This window comes from Lipotes vexillifer, unplaced genomic scaffold, assembly GCF_000442215.2.
Source record: "Lipotes vexillifer unplaced genomic scaffold, Lipotes_vexillifer_v1.1 scaffold844, whole genome shotgun sequence".
Classification (NCBI taxonomy): domain Eukaryota; kingdom Metazoa; phylum Chordata; class Mammalia; order Artiodactyla; family Lipotidae; genus Lipotes; species Lipotes vexillifer.
The window spans coordinates 161,046-174,343 of NW_006782254.1; the positions used below are offsets into that span (position 1 = coordinate 161,046).

At 40.2% G+C, this 13,298-nt stretch overlaps 1 protein-coding gene across 2 annotated transcripts in view; it reads left to right on the forward strand.

Moving 5' to 3' along the window:
- The first annotated feature begins 1,508 nt into the window (after positions 1-1,508).
- The window catches only part of ZYG11B (zyg-11 family member B, cell cycle regulator), a 75,491-nt gene continuing 63,701 nt past the window's right edge, over positions 1,509-13,298 (forward strand). Inside the window, exon 1 of one of the 2 annotated variants that reach the window (XM_007455047.1) lies at positions 1,509-1,728. In XM_007455047.1, the coding sequence (XP_007455109.1) occupies positions 1,699-1,728 (30 nt within the window). In that variant the 5' untranslated portion in view covers positions 1,509-1,698. The remainder of the gene's footprint in view (positions 1,729-13,298) is intronic. The other variant, XM_007455048.1, reaches the window with a different exon arrangement.

The following is a 13,298-nucleotide window of genomic DNA, read 5'->3' on the forward strand; positions in this document are numbered from 1 at the left end:
TTAAATTTAATTTTCTAGTAATTTTTATTGAATTTTACAAAAATATAGGTTTATGGCTAATTGTGGGGAGAAAACAAGTCCTTTTGCACATAGTTTGAGAAGAATTGAGGAGGGTTTGACCTTAGCTAAAAGGCAAATAGTTCGTTTGTAGTAAGGAAAGGAAGGCAGAGTATAGGAGCAGAGTTACAAGCAGAGCAGAGTTATAGGTAGGTTGCAAGTCATGGTGGTGGTAGTAGTGGTGGGAACTTATAGACGTTCTCTTTTGTTTGCTTCATTTCACAGTAAATTGGAAGCGAAATCATCAGGTAAGTGAGAAGTATTGGGGGCTTCCCTGGTGGTGCAGTGGTTAAGAATCTGCCTGCCAATGCAGGGTACACGGGTTCCAGCCCTGGTCCGGGAAGATCCCACATGCCACGGAGCAACTAAGCCTGTGTGCCACAACTACTGAGTCTGTGCTCTAGAGCCCGCAAGCCACAACTACTGAGCCCACGTGTCACAACTACTGAAGACTGCGTGCCTAGAGCCCATGCTCTGCAACAAGAGAAGCCCGCACACCGCAACAAAGACCCAATGCAACCCAAAATAAATAAATTTATTTTAAAAAAAAGAAGTATAGGAAGTTTGAAGAGAGAGATATGAAATAGTTATCTGGTGGGGTAGGGGAGTGATGAAACTGCAGAAATGTAGTAGGATAGCCAAGCATTAAGGGCTTATTTGATGATAATGATATCAAATGTAGGTGGAGGCCAGTCAATATGATTTTGCATTTTCCTCCACTCTACCCCCTTTTGCTACAGGATTACAGTTTCCTCAGGTGAGTACAAGGAAAGGAAAGAAGGACTGGAGAAATGAAGATGAATACCTAGGACTGAGTTTCATAATGGACATAGAAGCTAAGCTGTTCATGAAAGGAAATGAGGACATAGGATAGTGTGAAGAATAGTGAAAAGGTAGTAAGATTCTGAGTCTTGGTGGAGCTGAAGAGTTTCTGGAGTTGGGTATTAGAGGAAGTGAGCTAGAAAGGAAGGAGGTTGAGGTGGGAGAGTTGGGTGATTAAAACTGAAATTATAGAGGAGTTACAGTTACTGGAAATGCGAAGACCTAAAGTATGAACAAGGAAATGAGAGGCTGAGGCAAGGGTGATCCCTAGAGGAAAGGAACCTGAGAAGTTAGGGCATTGGAGGAATCATCTAAAACAACTGAAATCACCAAGAATTATGACAATAAGAATGAATGACAATAAACCAGAGCACAGGGGTCTATAGGTGACCGAAAGGAGTGACAGCTCTAATATCCTGTTACGTCGTGTATCTAAAGCTCTTATTTATAAGCTCTAGTTATTTGAGTAAGTGTGGCTCCTTTAAGGGCCTGGGACGGGGAGAAGCCAGAAATTGGGGGCGGGGCAGGTGGGGGGGTTATTGTTGGTACTCCTCCGCCGAGTCTGCGCAGTGAGAGAGAGGAGGCGGGGCCAAGCTCCTGCTGGCGGCGGGGGCGGGGCCTCGGGGGCGGAGTCTGCGCCCCGGGTCGGGCTGCGGCTGCGGCTGCGGCTGCTGCCCTTCCAGCTTGTGAGGCAGGGAGGCCGAGGCCTGGGCCAAGCCCGGAGCCGCTGTTCGTCGGAGCCTCCTGGAGCCCCCGCGCAGGTTCAGCCTGGGGGCGGGCTCAGGCCCGGCCCGCCGCGGAGCCCAGGACAGAGGTTGCATGCCCGAGGACCAGGCCGGCGCAGCCATGGTGAGGGAGCGAGGCCTGCCTGAGCCGCAGCCGCCAGCCACCCTGGCCCCCGCGGCCCTGCCCTCCCCAGCTCTGATGCCCCGTCTGCTCCTGCCTTTACCTCCCCACCTTGTTACCTCCTCCTCGGTGACCGACTCCTTCTTCCCCTTGGTCTCCGGCCACCTACTGGGGTGACAGCCCTACCCCCCTTAATCTCTCTCCAGTCGGTGACACCCTTTTTTTAAATCACCCCCAGTGACAGCTTATTTCGCGTTCCCCTTTGCCTATTCCTCCTCGTCCTTTAACCCGACCTTCCATTTCTCCTCTACCATTTTGCCTTGTTCTCTCTTTTGGGAAGTCTACGCCGTCCTTCTTTTTCCTCCCTCTTTTTCGCTCCTGCTCTTTGCTCTCGCTTCTTACCCCCTTTCACCATTTTATTTCCACTGCCCTCTCCTCTCAGTATCCTTTCTCCTTTTCGTCCTCCACCATCCACATTTCCTCTCCCCCTTATCGGATGTCCTCTCTTCCCCGCTCTCACAGCTGTCCCCATTTCCTTCTACGGGATTCAAGGGTTTAAGCAGGAACAATTTGAGGACGATTGCTTCCCAGGAGCTGTAGGGCGGGCAGATAGGGGGTCGCAGGCTTTCTTTCTTCTTCCTTTTCTTTTTTGTAGAGGGAAGAGGGAGATGGGAGGTGTTGGAGAGAGTCTGCAAGCCTTATTACCTAATGTCAATGCAAAACCTGAGTGATAGTGTGTTTTGGAGTGATGGAGTGAGGCATGGGGTGAGGGCCGGCATGCATACTATGGCCTTATGAGATATCTAGCCTTTTGACAGAAATACTTAAAACGTTTTAAAATGAATGTTTTTTTTGAATATCTTTTAATGTGGAGTTACAGTTTGGGAAATTTAAAAATATTTATTTACAAGCTTTACTATTACTCAGAACAAATGGTTTTTGTTTGGAGGCAGAGACTAGAGCATCTGGAGACCGAAAATAAGCTTGGCAGTCAGATTGTGACAGTCTCTTTAATACCTTGTATTATCTTCATTTGTTTTGCCCTCTCTGCTTTTAGTTGGGAGAGCCTTACATTTGCAAATTTTCTCTCTCCTTCCTGTTTCTCTCTCTTGCCTGTTTGAAGCTTCAGTGGGTTTTTCATTGAGTTGGGTTACACATGGTTTGCAGTTCATTTAATGAACCCATTGCTCCATTATATGCAGCAATCTAAATTTTGGTCTCTGGGAGGAATAAGACATTCTAGTCAAAATGAAGTCCTGGTAATTATGTTCTCCTAAGAGGTTAGTTAATTTCTGTTTTTTCCCCATCTGCTTTTTTGGAAAGTGGTTTATTATAGAGTTATTTAATCGTTGAACTTTCCCTAATTCACTGACTCTGCATTTTTAGGTTGTCATTCTCCAGTGTCTGACTCCACAACAACCCTTCACATTCACAACTCATCACACTGTCATTGTATGTTAACCTGTTTCTTCCCCTGAAATGTGAGTTCTTCTAGGCAGTGACTATGCCTTACTTAACTCCTGTTATTACCAGTGCCCAGGCCAGGTAGGTGCTTGAATGATTTCACTTTATGGTCTCATTTTCCTGTCTGACAAATATAATCTTGAACTGAAATTTGAGGCAACTAGTGGACTACACAGAAAGAGTGAGTTTGAGAATCTTATTTTTGGTGCAAAAAGGAAATTTAGTAAGATGTGATGATCTTCTTTTCAGAATAAAGAGCTGTCCCGTCAGAAACACCAAATGGCTAGATTTTTGGAAGTGTTAGCCTTCCCACTGAGAATGAATGTATGAGTACAGAGGGAGTTATGAACTCCTTTTTGGGTATTTAGGATCCAAAAGTGCCGTTTGAGCTGGGCCTGAAAGGTGAGTAGGATTTATATAGATCATTTTGGGTAGGGGAAGAATGCTTTGTTGTGAATGTGAGTAGAAAGTAATTAGGATGTATTGTAGGTAGCAGGATTACCTTTATGTGACATGAAGCATGCAGGAATGAGGATGTGTAGTAGGAAATGAGACTAGAAAGACATTAGACATGGTTATGGTTTAGACTTTGTCTCCAACTAACTGGATTTTTCCTTACTTGTTAAAACACATGCACACAGTGTAAAAGTATATGTATGGGAGAGGTGAAGAGAAGGCAAAATATTAGCTTATTATGAGCTAGGAATTATTCGTAGAGGCTACTTTAAAAAATTTCCTTGTGTAACAGGTGTAGTAGGCACTCAGTAAATAGAACCAAACATTATTATAAAGCTTTGTATTTTATATTTTTCAAAATTTTCATTGTTATGATGTGTTTTGAATAGCTAGGGATGGCTTCCCAAAGGATCCTACTTTCAGGAAGAAACCTAAAGGATTAAATTACAGGAGTTGTGTTGTGGAAAACCAGATAGAACAAGTAGCACATGTGAATGACCTGTGATAGTACTCTCTCTTGCCTGTTAACCCTGCATATCCTGGAGTTCTCAGCTCAAGGAAGTCAAAGAAACCCCAACTGCCCTGCCTACTCATCAGAAAAAACTCCCAAACAGCCCTAAGTCACACACCTCCATTATGTAACTCTCTTTCATAGAATACACATCAATTGTAATTTTGTATTTCTTGCTCTGACTTTTTGGTTAATGTCTGTCTCTACCCCCAGACCATAAAAGTCAATGATACAGAAGTGGCTTTTGACTATCTTCTGAGGGCCAGGTAATGTTCTAGGCATTGTGGTTACAGCAGTTTAATAAAAAAAGACATGGTCCCTTGGGGTAAGGAAGGTAGACAGTAAACAAATGTATAATGAGAATAGTTGTAAATGCTAAGAAGAAACGAATCAGGGTAAGGTATAAAGTGATATCTATTTGTGTATGGCAACTATTTTAAATAGTATGGTTAGGCAGCAACACTAATAGCTAATATTTATTGAACATGACTGTGTGTAGGCCCTGTTTTAAGTGCTTTACATATTTTATCTCATTTAATCCTCGTAGCAACCCAATGAGCTAAGTATTAGCTCTTTGAAGGTAGAGACCGTGTTTGTTTGGCTCATATTGTATCTTTAACACCTACATAGTACCTGGTGCATAATAAGTGCTTAATAAATATTTGTTGAATGGATGGATGACTTTGGGGAGGGTCAGAAAAAGTCAGGGAGGCTTTGTTGAGAAGGGACATTTGAATTGGAGTTTTAACTTCTGGGTTTTATTGGGTAAGAGTTTGGAAAGGAAAGCCATTCTTGGCGAAGGGACTAGCTTGAGCATAGAAGCTGAAACTGAAGGATGTATGCAGGGAAATGTATGATTCTAGCATTAAGGGTGTGATAGGATGCAAGACTAGGTGAGCCTAGGGTCAAATTATGGAGGACCTTGAATCATAGGCTCAGGAGTTTGGGCCTCATTGTAAAAACCTTGGGTACCTTGAAAGATGTGAAGGAATTATCATAAGAGAGTTTGAGGATGATCACTCCAAATCAATATGAAACATGATTTGGAGTGGCAAGAGCTGTTGCACTAGTCTGGGTGAAAAGGAAGTGCGTGAACTTTCACCCTAACCTTGTGGTGGTGGTGGTGATGATTTAAATTGGAGGAAGGAGAGTATAGGGAAATGAAATAGGAAGATCTGGCACACCACTTTTTGGCTAAGTGAAATTTCCACAGAGGCATTACTAAGGAGTTATAGAATCCCTAACAGCTTTGCAATTTTGCTCTCTGGGCCTCGGTTTTCATGTATTATGCTGCCTTTAAGGATTTATGAGAATATGAAAACAAGGTAAATTTACCATACCAAAGTCCTTAATTTACAAACAGTAAGTCTCCCAAAGGTCATGTGTTAGGTCATATAGAGGGAGAATTAGCACTTCCCAACCTTATTTAATTTTTTAAAATAGTTTTTGTATGATATGAGAAAGGAGTAATTTTAATATATATATTTAATATATTTATTTTTGAATTATATATATAGGTTATTTAATAATATACTGAACAAAATACCTTAAAACAAATTTCAGCCATTACTGTTCAACAAATGACACATTAACATAAGATAAAGCATATTTTTAAATGAATATATATTACAGTGTAGATTGAAATTAATTATGCTGATGGCATCAAAATAGATAAGAACTGACTTTTTAACCTTAAATTAGGAATTCTTGCTTTTTTTTTACTTTAAAAATCCATGGGTTTTTTAAAATTAATTTTTATTGGGCTATAGATGATTTACAATGTTGTGTTAGTTTCTGGTGTACAACAAAGTGAATCAGTTATACATACATATATCCACTCTTTTTAAAATTCTTTTCCCATATAGGTCATTACAGAGTATTGAGTAGAGTTCCCTGTGCTATACAGTAGGTCCTTATTAGTTATCTATTTTATATATAGTAGTGTGTTTATGTCAACCGCAATCTCCCAACCCCCTACCCTGCTTCCCCCTTGATAACCATAAGTTTGGTTTCTACATCTGTGACTCTGTTTCTCTTTCGTAAGTAAGTTCATTTGTACCGTTTTTTAAGATTCTACTTATAAGCGATATTATATGATATTTGTCTTTCTCTGTCTGACTTACTTCACTCAGTGTGACAATCTCTAGGTCCATCCATGTTGCTGCAGATGGCATTATTTCATTCTTTTTTATGGCTAAGTAATATTCCATTTTATATATGTACCACATCTTCTTTATCCATTCCTTCGTCAGTGGACATTTAGGTTGCTTCCATGTTCTGGCTATTGTAAATAGTGCTGCAATGAACATTGGGGTACATGTATCTTTTTAAATTATGGTTTTCTCTGGATATATGCCCAGGAGTGGGATTACTGGATCATATGGCAACTCTATTTTTAGTTTTTTAAGGAACCTCCATACTGTTCTCCATAGTGGCTGCACCAATTTACATTCCCACCAACAGTGTAGGAGGGTTCCCTTTTCTCCACACCCTCTCCAGCATTTATTGTTTGTAAATTTTTTTTTTTTAGATGTTGGGGGTAGGAGTTTATTAATTAATTAATTTATTTTTGCTGTGTTGGGTCTTCCTTTCTGTGCGAGGGCTTTCTCTAGTTGTGGCAGACGGGGGCCTCTCTTCATCACGGTGCGCGGGCCTCTCACTATCGCGGCCTCTCTTGTTGCGGAGCACAGACTCCAGACGCGCAGGCTCAGTAGTTGTGGCTCACGGGCCTAGTTGCTCCACGGCATGTGGGATCCTCCCAGACCAGGGCTCGAACCCGTGTCCCCTGCATTAGCAGGCAGATTCTCAACCACTGCGCCGCCAGGGAAGCCCTGTAGATTTTCTGACGATGGTCATTCTGACTGGTGCGAGGTGATACCTCATTGTAGTTTTGATTTGCATTTCTTTAATAATTAGACATGTTGAGCATCTTTTCATGTGCTTTTTGGTTGTCTGTATGTCTTGTTTGGAGAAATATCTATTTAGATCTGCGCATTTTTTGATTGGGTTCTTTGTTTTTTTGATATTGAGCTGCATGAGCTGTTTGTATATTCTGGAGATGAATCCCTTGTCAGTTGCTTCATTTGCAAATATTTTCTCCCATTCTGTGGGTTGTCGGTTTGTTTTGTTTATGGTTTCCTTTGCTGTGCAAAAGCTTTTAAGTTTAATTAGGTCCCATTTGTTTACTTTTGTGTTTATTTTCATTACTCTAGGGGGTGGATCAATAAAAATCAGTAGGTTTTTATAATTTTTCTGTTTTGTTTCTAAGTGACAAAATAAAAAGAATGGTTCTAGGCTGTTGCTTGCAAGCTTGTCTCCACAAATAAAACATTGGAGGTACGGATAGTTTATTTCTAATACTGAAAATCCAAAGTGGATATAACTATCATCACATTTCTTTTTTTAATACTTAAAAAAAATACTGAGATACCTTGATGTACCATTTAAGAATCCTGATAAGATAAATGCACTCATTTACTCTTATTTCATCATCAGTGCAGCTTGTGTTTCCTGTCTTTAACCAACAGTTCATTCTAAGAATAAAAATAATTTAAAATTACTGTGTTGTTCTGTGTTCAGATGAAGTTATAACAACAGAGTGACTATAATATGATGAGGAGCCAGTTTTCTCATTTCCACTAATTCACACATGTTCAGTGGATAAATTTTTGGATACTCTCAACTATTCTGTTTTTACAGGAGAAAAATTTAAATAATTATTTTATTAGATGGCCAAAAATATACAAATTGGTGTTTACATGTGTATAACTGAGTTACTTTGCTGTACAGCAGAGATTAGTACAACATTGTAAATCAACTGTACTTCAATTAAAAAATATTTTTAAATATACAAAATGAAATAGATATCAATGTTGAATTTAATGATTGAATCATCCATGAATTAGGAAATGCTGGCTAGAACACTACTTTTTGCATAGGTTCTAAAGCTAACCCTTAAAAACGTATAACCAATAAGTAGCAGAAATAGTCATTATCTGCAATAGAATAAAAGACATTTTTAATGCTAATAATTAAAATGGGAAAATAATGTTAAAACAAAATTCTTTTTCTTTTTACAGAACTTTGTTTTTGTTTTTGTTTTTTTATTTTTGGCTGTGTTAGGTCTTTGTTGCTGTGCACAGGCTGTCTCTAGTTGTGGCGAGCGGGGGCTACTCTTCGTTGTGGTGTGCGGGCTTCTCATTGTGGTGACTTCTCTTGTTGTGGAGCACAGGCTCTAGGTGCACGGGCTTCAGTAGTTGTGGCATGCGGGCTCCAGACTGCAGGCTCAGTAGTTGTGGCTCACGGGCTTAGTTGCTCCACAGTGTGTGGGATCTTCCCGGTCCAGAGATCGAACCCATGTCCCCTGCGTTGGCAGGCAGATCTTAACCACTGTGCCACCAGGGAAGCCCAAAGCAAAATTCTTGAATGCTGGGACATTTATTTAGAGAGCATGATCTCAAACATTTAGTGAGCACACAATGTATCAGATGATATACTAATTAATCTTTACAGTTCCATGAGGTTGATGATGCTTTCTCTTTGCACAGTTAAGAAAACTGAGGCTTTGAGAAATCAGGTAACTTTCCTATAGTCATATACCTAATAAGTGACAGAACAGGATTCAAGCACAGGTTTGTCCAACCCCTAAGTCTGTGCTATTTCAAACAGCTTCGCTGTACTCTATGAGACTGTAGGAATCTAAACTGAATTCAGGCATTTAAAATATTTGTAGTGTTGTTTCCATTATAAAAGTAATTTATATTTATTGAATATGTCAAAGGGTATATATAATTTTATGGTTCTTGATCCATATTGCCAAATCGTCTTTCTACAAAGCATTTGGAGAGGATCAGATGTTGGTGGCATTCTGTGTTTAGCATTTAGATACCTTTTTAACATTGAAAAGCTTGAGACACGTGACAGGAATATGCTTTTAGAATACATCAGCTGGGGGAGAAAACCAAAAGGCTGGTAGAAATTAAGTATTATTTTAAAGTGATACTGCACTCTTAATTCTAACAGCATCTACTGTGCACTGAAAGTGTACATTTCAAGATATTATTGTGGACAGAGCATACTTGGTATGCATGTAAATTTGTGGACTCTTCACTATGCTTAAGGAACCTGCAGTTTAGGCCCCACTAGTTTATAGTGGTCTTATAGCCCTGCTGCAGCCACACAGATTGTACTGCACAACTCAGATGGCAGCTGTACATATGGCCAGCAATGGGTCTACAAAGATCTGTATCCTGTGTACTTGGCAGCATCTAGCACATAGTGGGGGCTCAGCAAATAGTTTTGCATAGCATACTAGGATTCTTAAGATCTAATTCCTTTTTTTTTTTTTGCGTTACGCGGGCCTCTCACTGCTGTGGCCTCTCCCGCTGCGGAGCACAGGCTCTGGACGTGCAGGCTCAGTGGCCATGGCCCACGGGCCCAGCCGCTTCGTGGCACGTGGGGTCCTCCCGGACCGGGGCACGAACCCGCGTCCCCTGCATCGGCAAGGGGACTCTCAGCCACTGTGTCACCAGGGAAGCCCTTAAGATGTAATTCTTTAATGAGCTAATCATTTTATGAGAAAAAGTCGTTGCATTTCCTGCTCAGTAATACTGAGCACACATGCTGTTTATCATGCCTCTAGTTTTGCTTACACTGTTACTTTAGCCTAGATGCTGTGCCCTTCTTGATTATTTAACCTTAACATGTCCCCTTAAACCCTACCTCCTTGTGAAGCCTTCATTTACCCTCAGGCAGCCTTGGGTTCCTCCTTTCCTGTTTGCCTCCCCTGTACATTGTATGTACTTTGGTTACAGCAGTTACCTGGTGGTCGTGGTATTTTTGTTAAGGAGGCTGGCTCTCTCTCCAGATTATGAGCTCCCTGAGGGTAAGAACGGAGTTGTATTTTTTCAGCTTTATGTCTTAAGCACTTGGCATAATGCATGAGACACAGTAAGTAAATAAATATTTGTTCAATGAAAGAATGTGTGTATTTTGTAGAGAAGTGCATAAGGTGATGTTAACTGAGATGTGAGTCATGAAAAAGGGGAAAAAAAGGTGAACACTCTGTACAGGTCCCCTGAGGGGAAAAAGAGTTTTGATGGGTAAGAAACTTTGGATCAGATAGTTTCTCTTACTAGCGTTAAGTGATACTTTTGACCTAGGATAAACATTTCTGTCCAGAAGAGTTCATCAGAAAGAGTTGGGGAAGAAGCCAAGTGATTTCAAGATGAATTGCAAAGCAATATCCCTTTGTATAAAAATTTACAAATTATTTGTCTGTAATTTGTGGAGGTATCCTTCTGGAGAACAGAATATTTAAATACAGATAGTAAAGAATCAGTGACTGGTAAATGTAGAGGGGTGGTTAATTATTTAAACATTTTGTTAGCTCTGTATAAAGATCTTTTTTCTTTTTTCCTATCTCCAGTTCTCCCTTGTATAAACACTTTTCTTAGCTCTCAAAAGCATCTTAATGCCTGTTCAATGTCATATTCTCCTTTTTTAAGGGCATTTAAAAAAAGTTTCAATGTTCTTAGTTATGTAATATCAGTTATCTTCTTTTCATAGGCCTTTTAACCTATGGCAAATCGTTTTACCTCTCTGTGCCTCCATTTTTAAATCTCTAAAGTGAAAAGGTTGTATTAAATCCTCTCTGTGATCCCTTCCACCTCTTAAAAAAATGTAGTAAGATTCTAGCATGTTAAAGGTAAATATTTTAGTAAAGTAGATATATTCTATTACCTATAGTACTATGGAATCAGGGTATGCCGCTTTTTTTTTTTTCTTTCTTCTTTATAAATTTATTTGTTTTATTTTTGGCTACATTGGGTGTTCGTTGCTTTGGGTCTTTGTTGCTGCGTGCCAGCTTTCTCTAGTTGTGGTGAGCAGGGGATACTCTTCGTTGCGGTGCTCGGGCTTTTCATTGCAGTGGCTTCTCTTGCTGTGGAGCACAGGCTCTAGGTGCCCGGGCTCAGTAGTTGTGGCTCGCGGGCTCTAGAGTGCAGGCTCAGTAGTTGTGGCACACGGACTTAGTTGCTCAGGGGCATGTGGGATCTTCCCGGCCCAGGGCTCGAACCCCGTGCCCCCTGCATTGGCAGGCGGATTCTTAACCACTGCACCACCAAGGAAGTCCCAAGCTGCTTTTATAGGTTTTAATTTTGTGTAAACTCCATTAATATATTACCCAATTTTTCACACCAGAAACCCTTCATTCAATTATGTTAATATTTCCATGGTACTTCAGTATTTTAAAGACTAGTTCATACACATCCCATTTATTCCTCACTGCCATTTTGTGAGGTAGTCGAGATGGAGGTTTGGTTTTACAGATAAGAAAACTGAGAAGTTAATTTATTTGCCTAAGGACACACAGCTACTAAGTAGCAGAGCCAGGACTGACTGCAAGCCCAGTGCTCTTTCCATTATTAACCGAGCTTCTCTGTTTACCATATTATATTTCAAAACTAATGCTAGTAGTTTAGAGGAAAATAATGCTAAAGTACATCTTTGAGTTGTTGATTCCTATGATCTGCTCATCTGCTCAGTGATTACTGACCTGAATTTCTGTTTTGTTTCTTAGAATAGCTTTATTACATGAGCTAAGACGGATGGGAAGGGCATTTATTTACCTTTGCAGGCCTTGATCTTTTTTAGATAGAAATCTAGCTCCTTGCCCTATAACACACAGCCATTTGCCACACTGCCCAAGCCTTGAAGTGACACGTGCAAGAAGCTTGCCTTACCTGCATTTTTATTTGGTGTCTAGGGATCTCTGAAGAGTAGTTGGTGGGGTCTTTTTGGTGGTGGTTGTTTTTTTCTGCCTGCGCCACATGGCATGTGGAATCTTGTTTCCCTGACCAGGGATCCAACCCATGCCCCCTGCAGTGGAAGCGCAGAGTCCTAACCACTGGACCGCCAAGGAATTCCCTAGTTGGTGGGTTTTTTTAAAAAGAAAAATAAAAAGAAAAATAATTCCCCTCAGTCCATGCCAAATAATTCAAAAGATCTGTACCCTTGAGCACAGTATATCTGTGCCTTTGGTACTACCTTCTTGACCTTCTCCCTCATTCGTAAAATGATTGTATTTGGGGAAAGAGAAGGTAAAGGGATTAAATCAAATCTAAGGTTACATTAGGTGTTTATTCCTGGAAGTCTAACTTGGTTGAATCTGTAAAAAATACAAGGGGAAAAAAACCCCATAAACTAAAAAGAGATTTCCCATGGAATACTACTGAAATGAGGAATCAAAGATTGTTCCAATATCTGAAGTTTCTTATATCAAAATGAACTCAAATGACATTTGTCTGCTTTTCAATCCCATTGTTTAATTTCAAGGCTAGACTTGGGACTTAATATTTCTCTCTAGACATATAGTCTCTTTCTCTAGGAGCAAATAAGTATTTTAAATACATCTAATAATAAATTTGTGCTTGACTGTTCATTTATTCATTCAACAAACATTTAGTGCCTACTGTGTAGCAGGCATTATTGTTGGCTCTGGGAATACAGCAGTGAACAAAACATAGTGTTTGGTCTATGGAGTTTATATTGTATAGTAGTAGCTAACATTTATTGAGCATTTAATATATGCCAGTCGCTGTTCTAAGTGTCTTTCACCTAAAATTTATTTAATTCTGACAACAATCCTGTAATGTAGGTACTGTTACTGTCTGTATTTTACAGATCAGGAAACTGAGGTATGGGGAGATTAAGTATTTATGCCTAAAGTTATATTGTTTTGTAAGTGGTAGAGCTGGCATTTTAATCCAGGCAGTCTGACTCCCAAACCCATGCTTTTCACTGCAGTGTTACATAGTCCTTCAGAGAGACGTCAGTAAAAAAATTTATTTCTAACACTGAAATTGTCAAGTTTGTAATCTTTGTAGTCACCTGGTTTCTGGTCCAATCTTTAGGAAAAAGTCAATCAGGGTTACAAAAAAAAAGAGCACTGTCAGAGCCATTACCTTCTATTGGAGGATCTGTCAGTCCTAGGAGCCTTTCAGGTAGGAGATGAGATTTTTTAGCCTGTCATGTGAGTCGGAACTGAGACAACTACATAAAGCCAGGACCCTAACACCTAACAAAATGCCCACACCGTTGGTGAAAATGTAGACTAAAAAATGTCTGCCTGATGGTGTAGGGA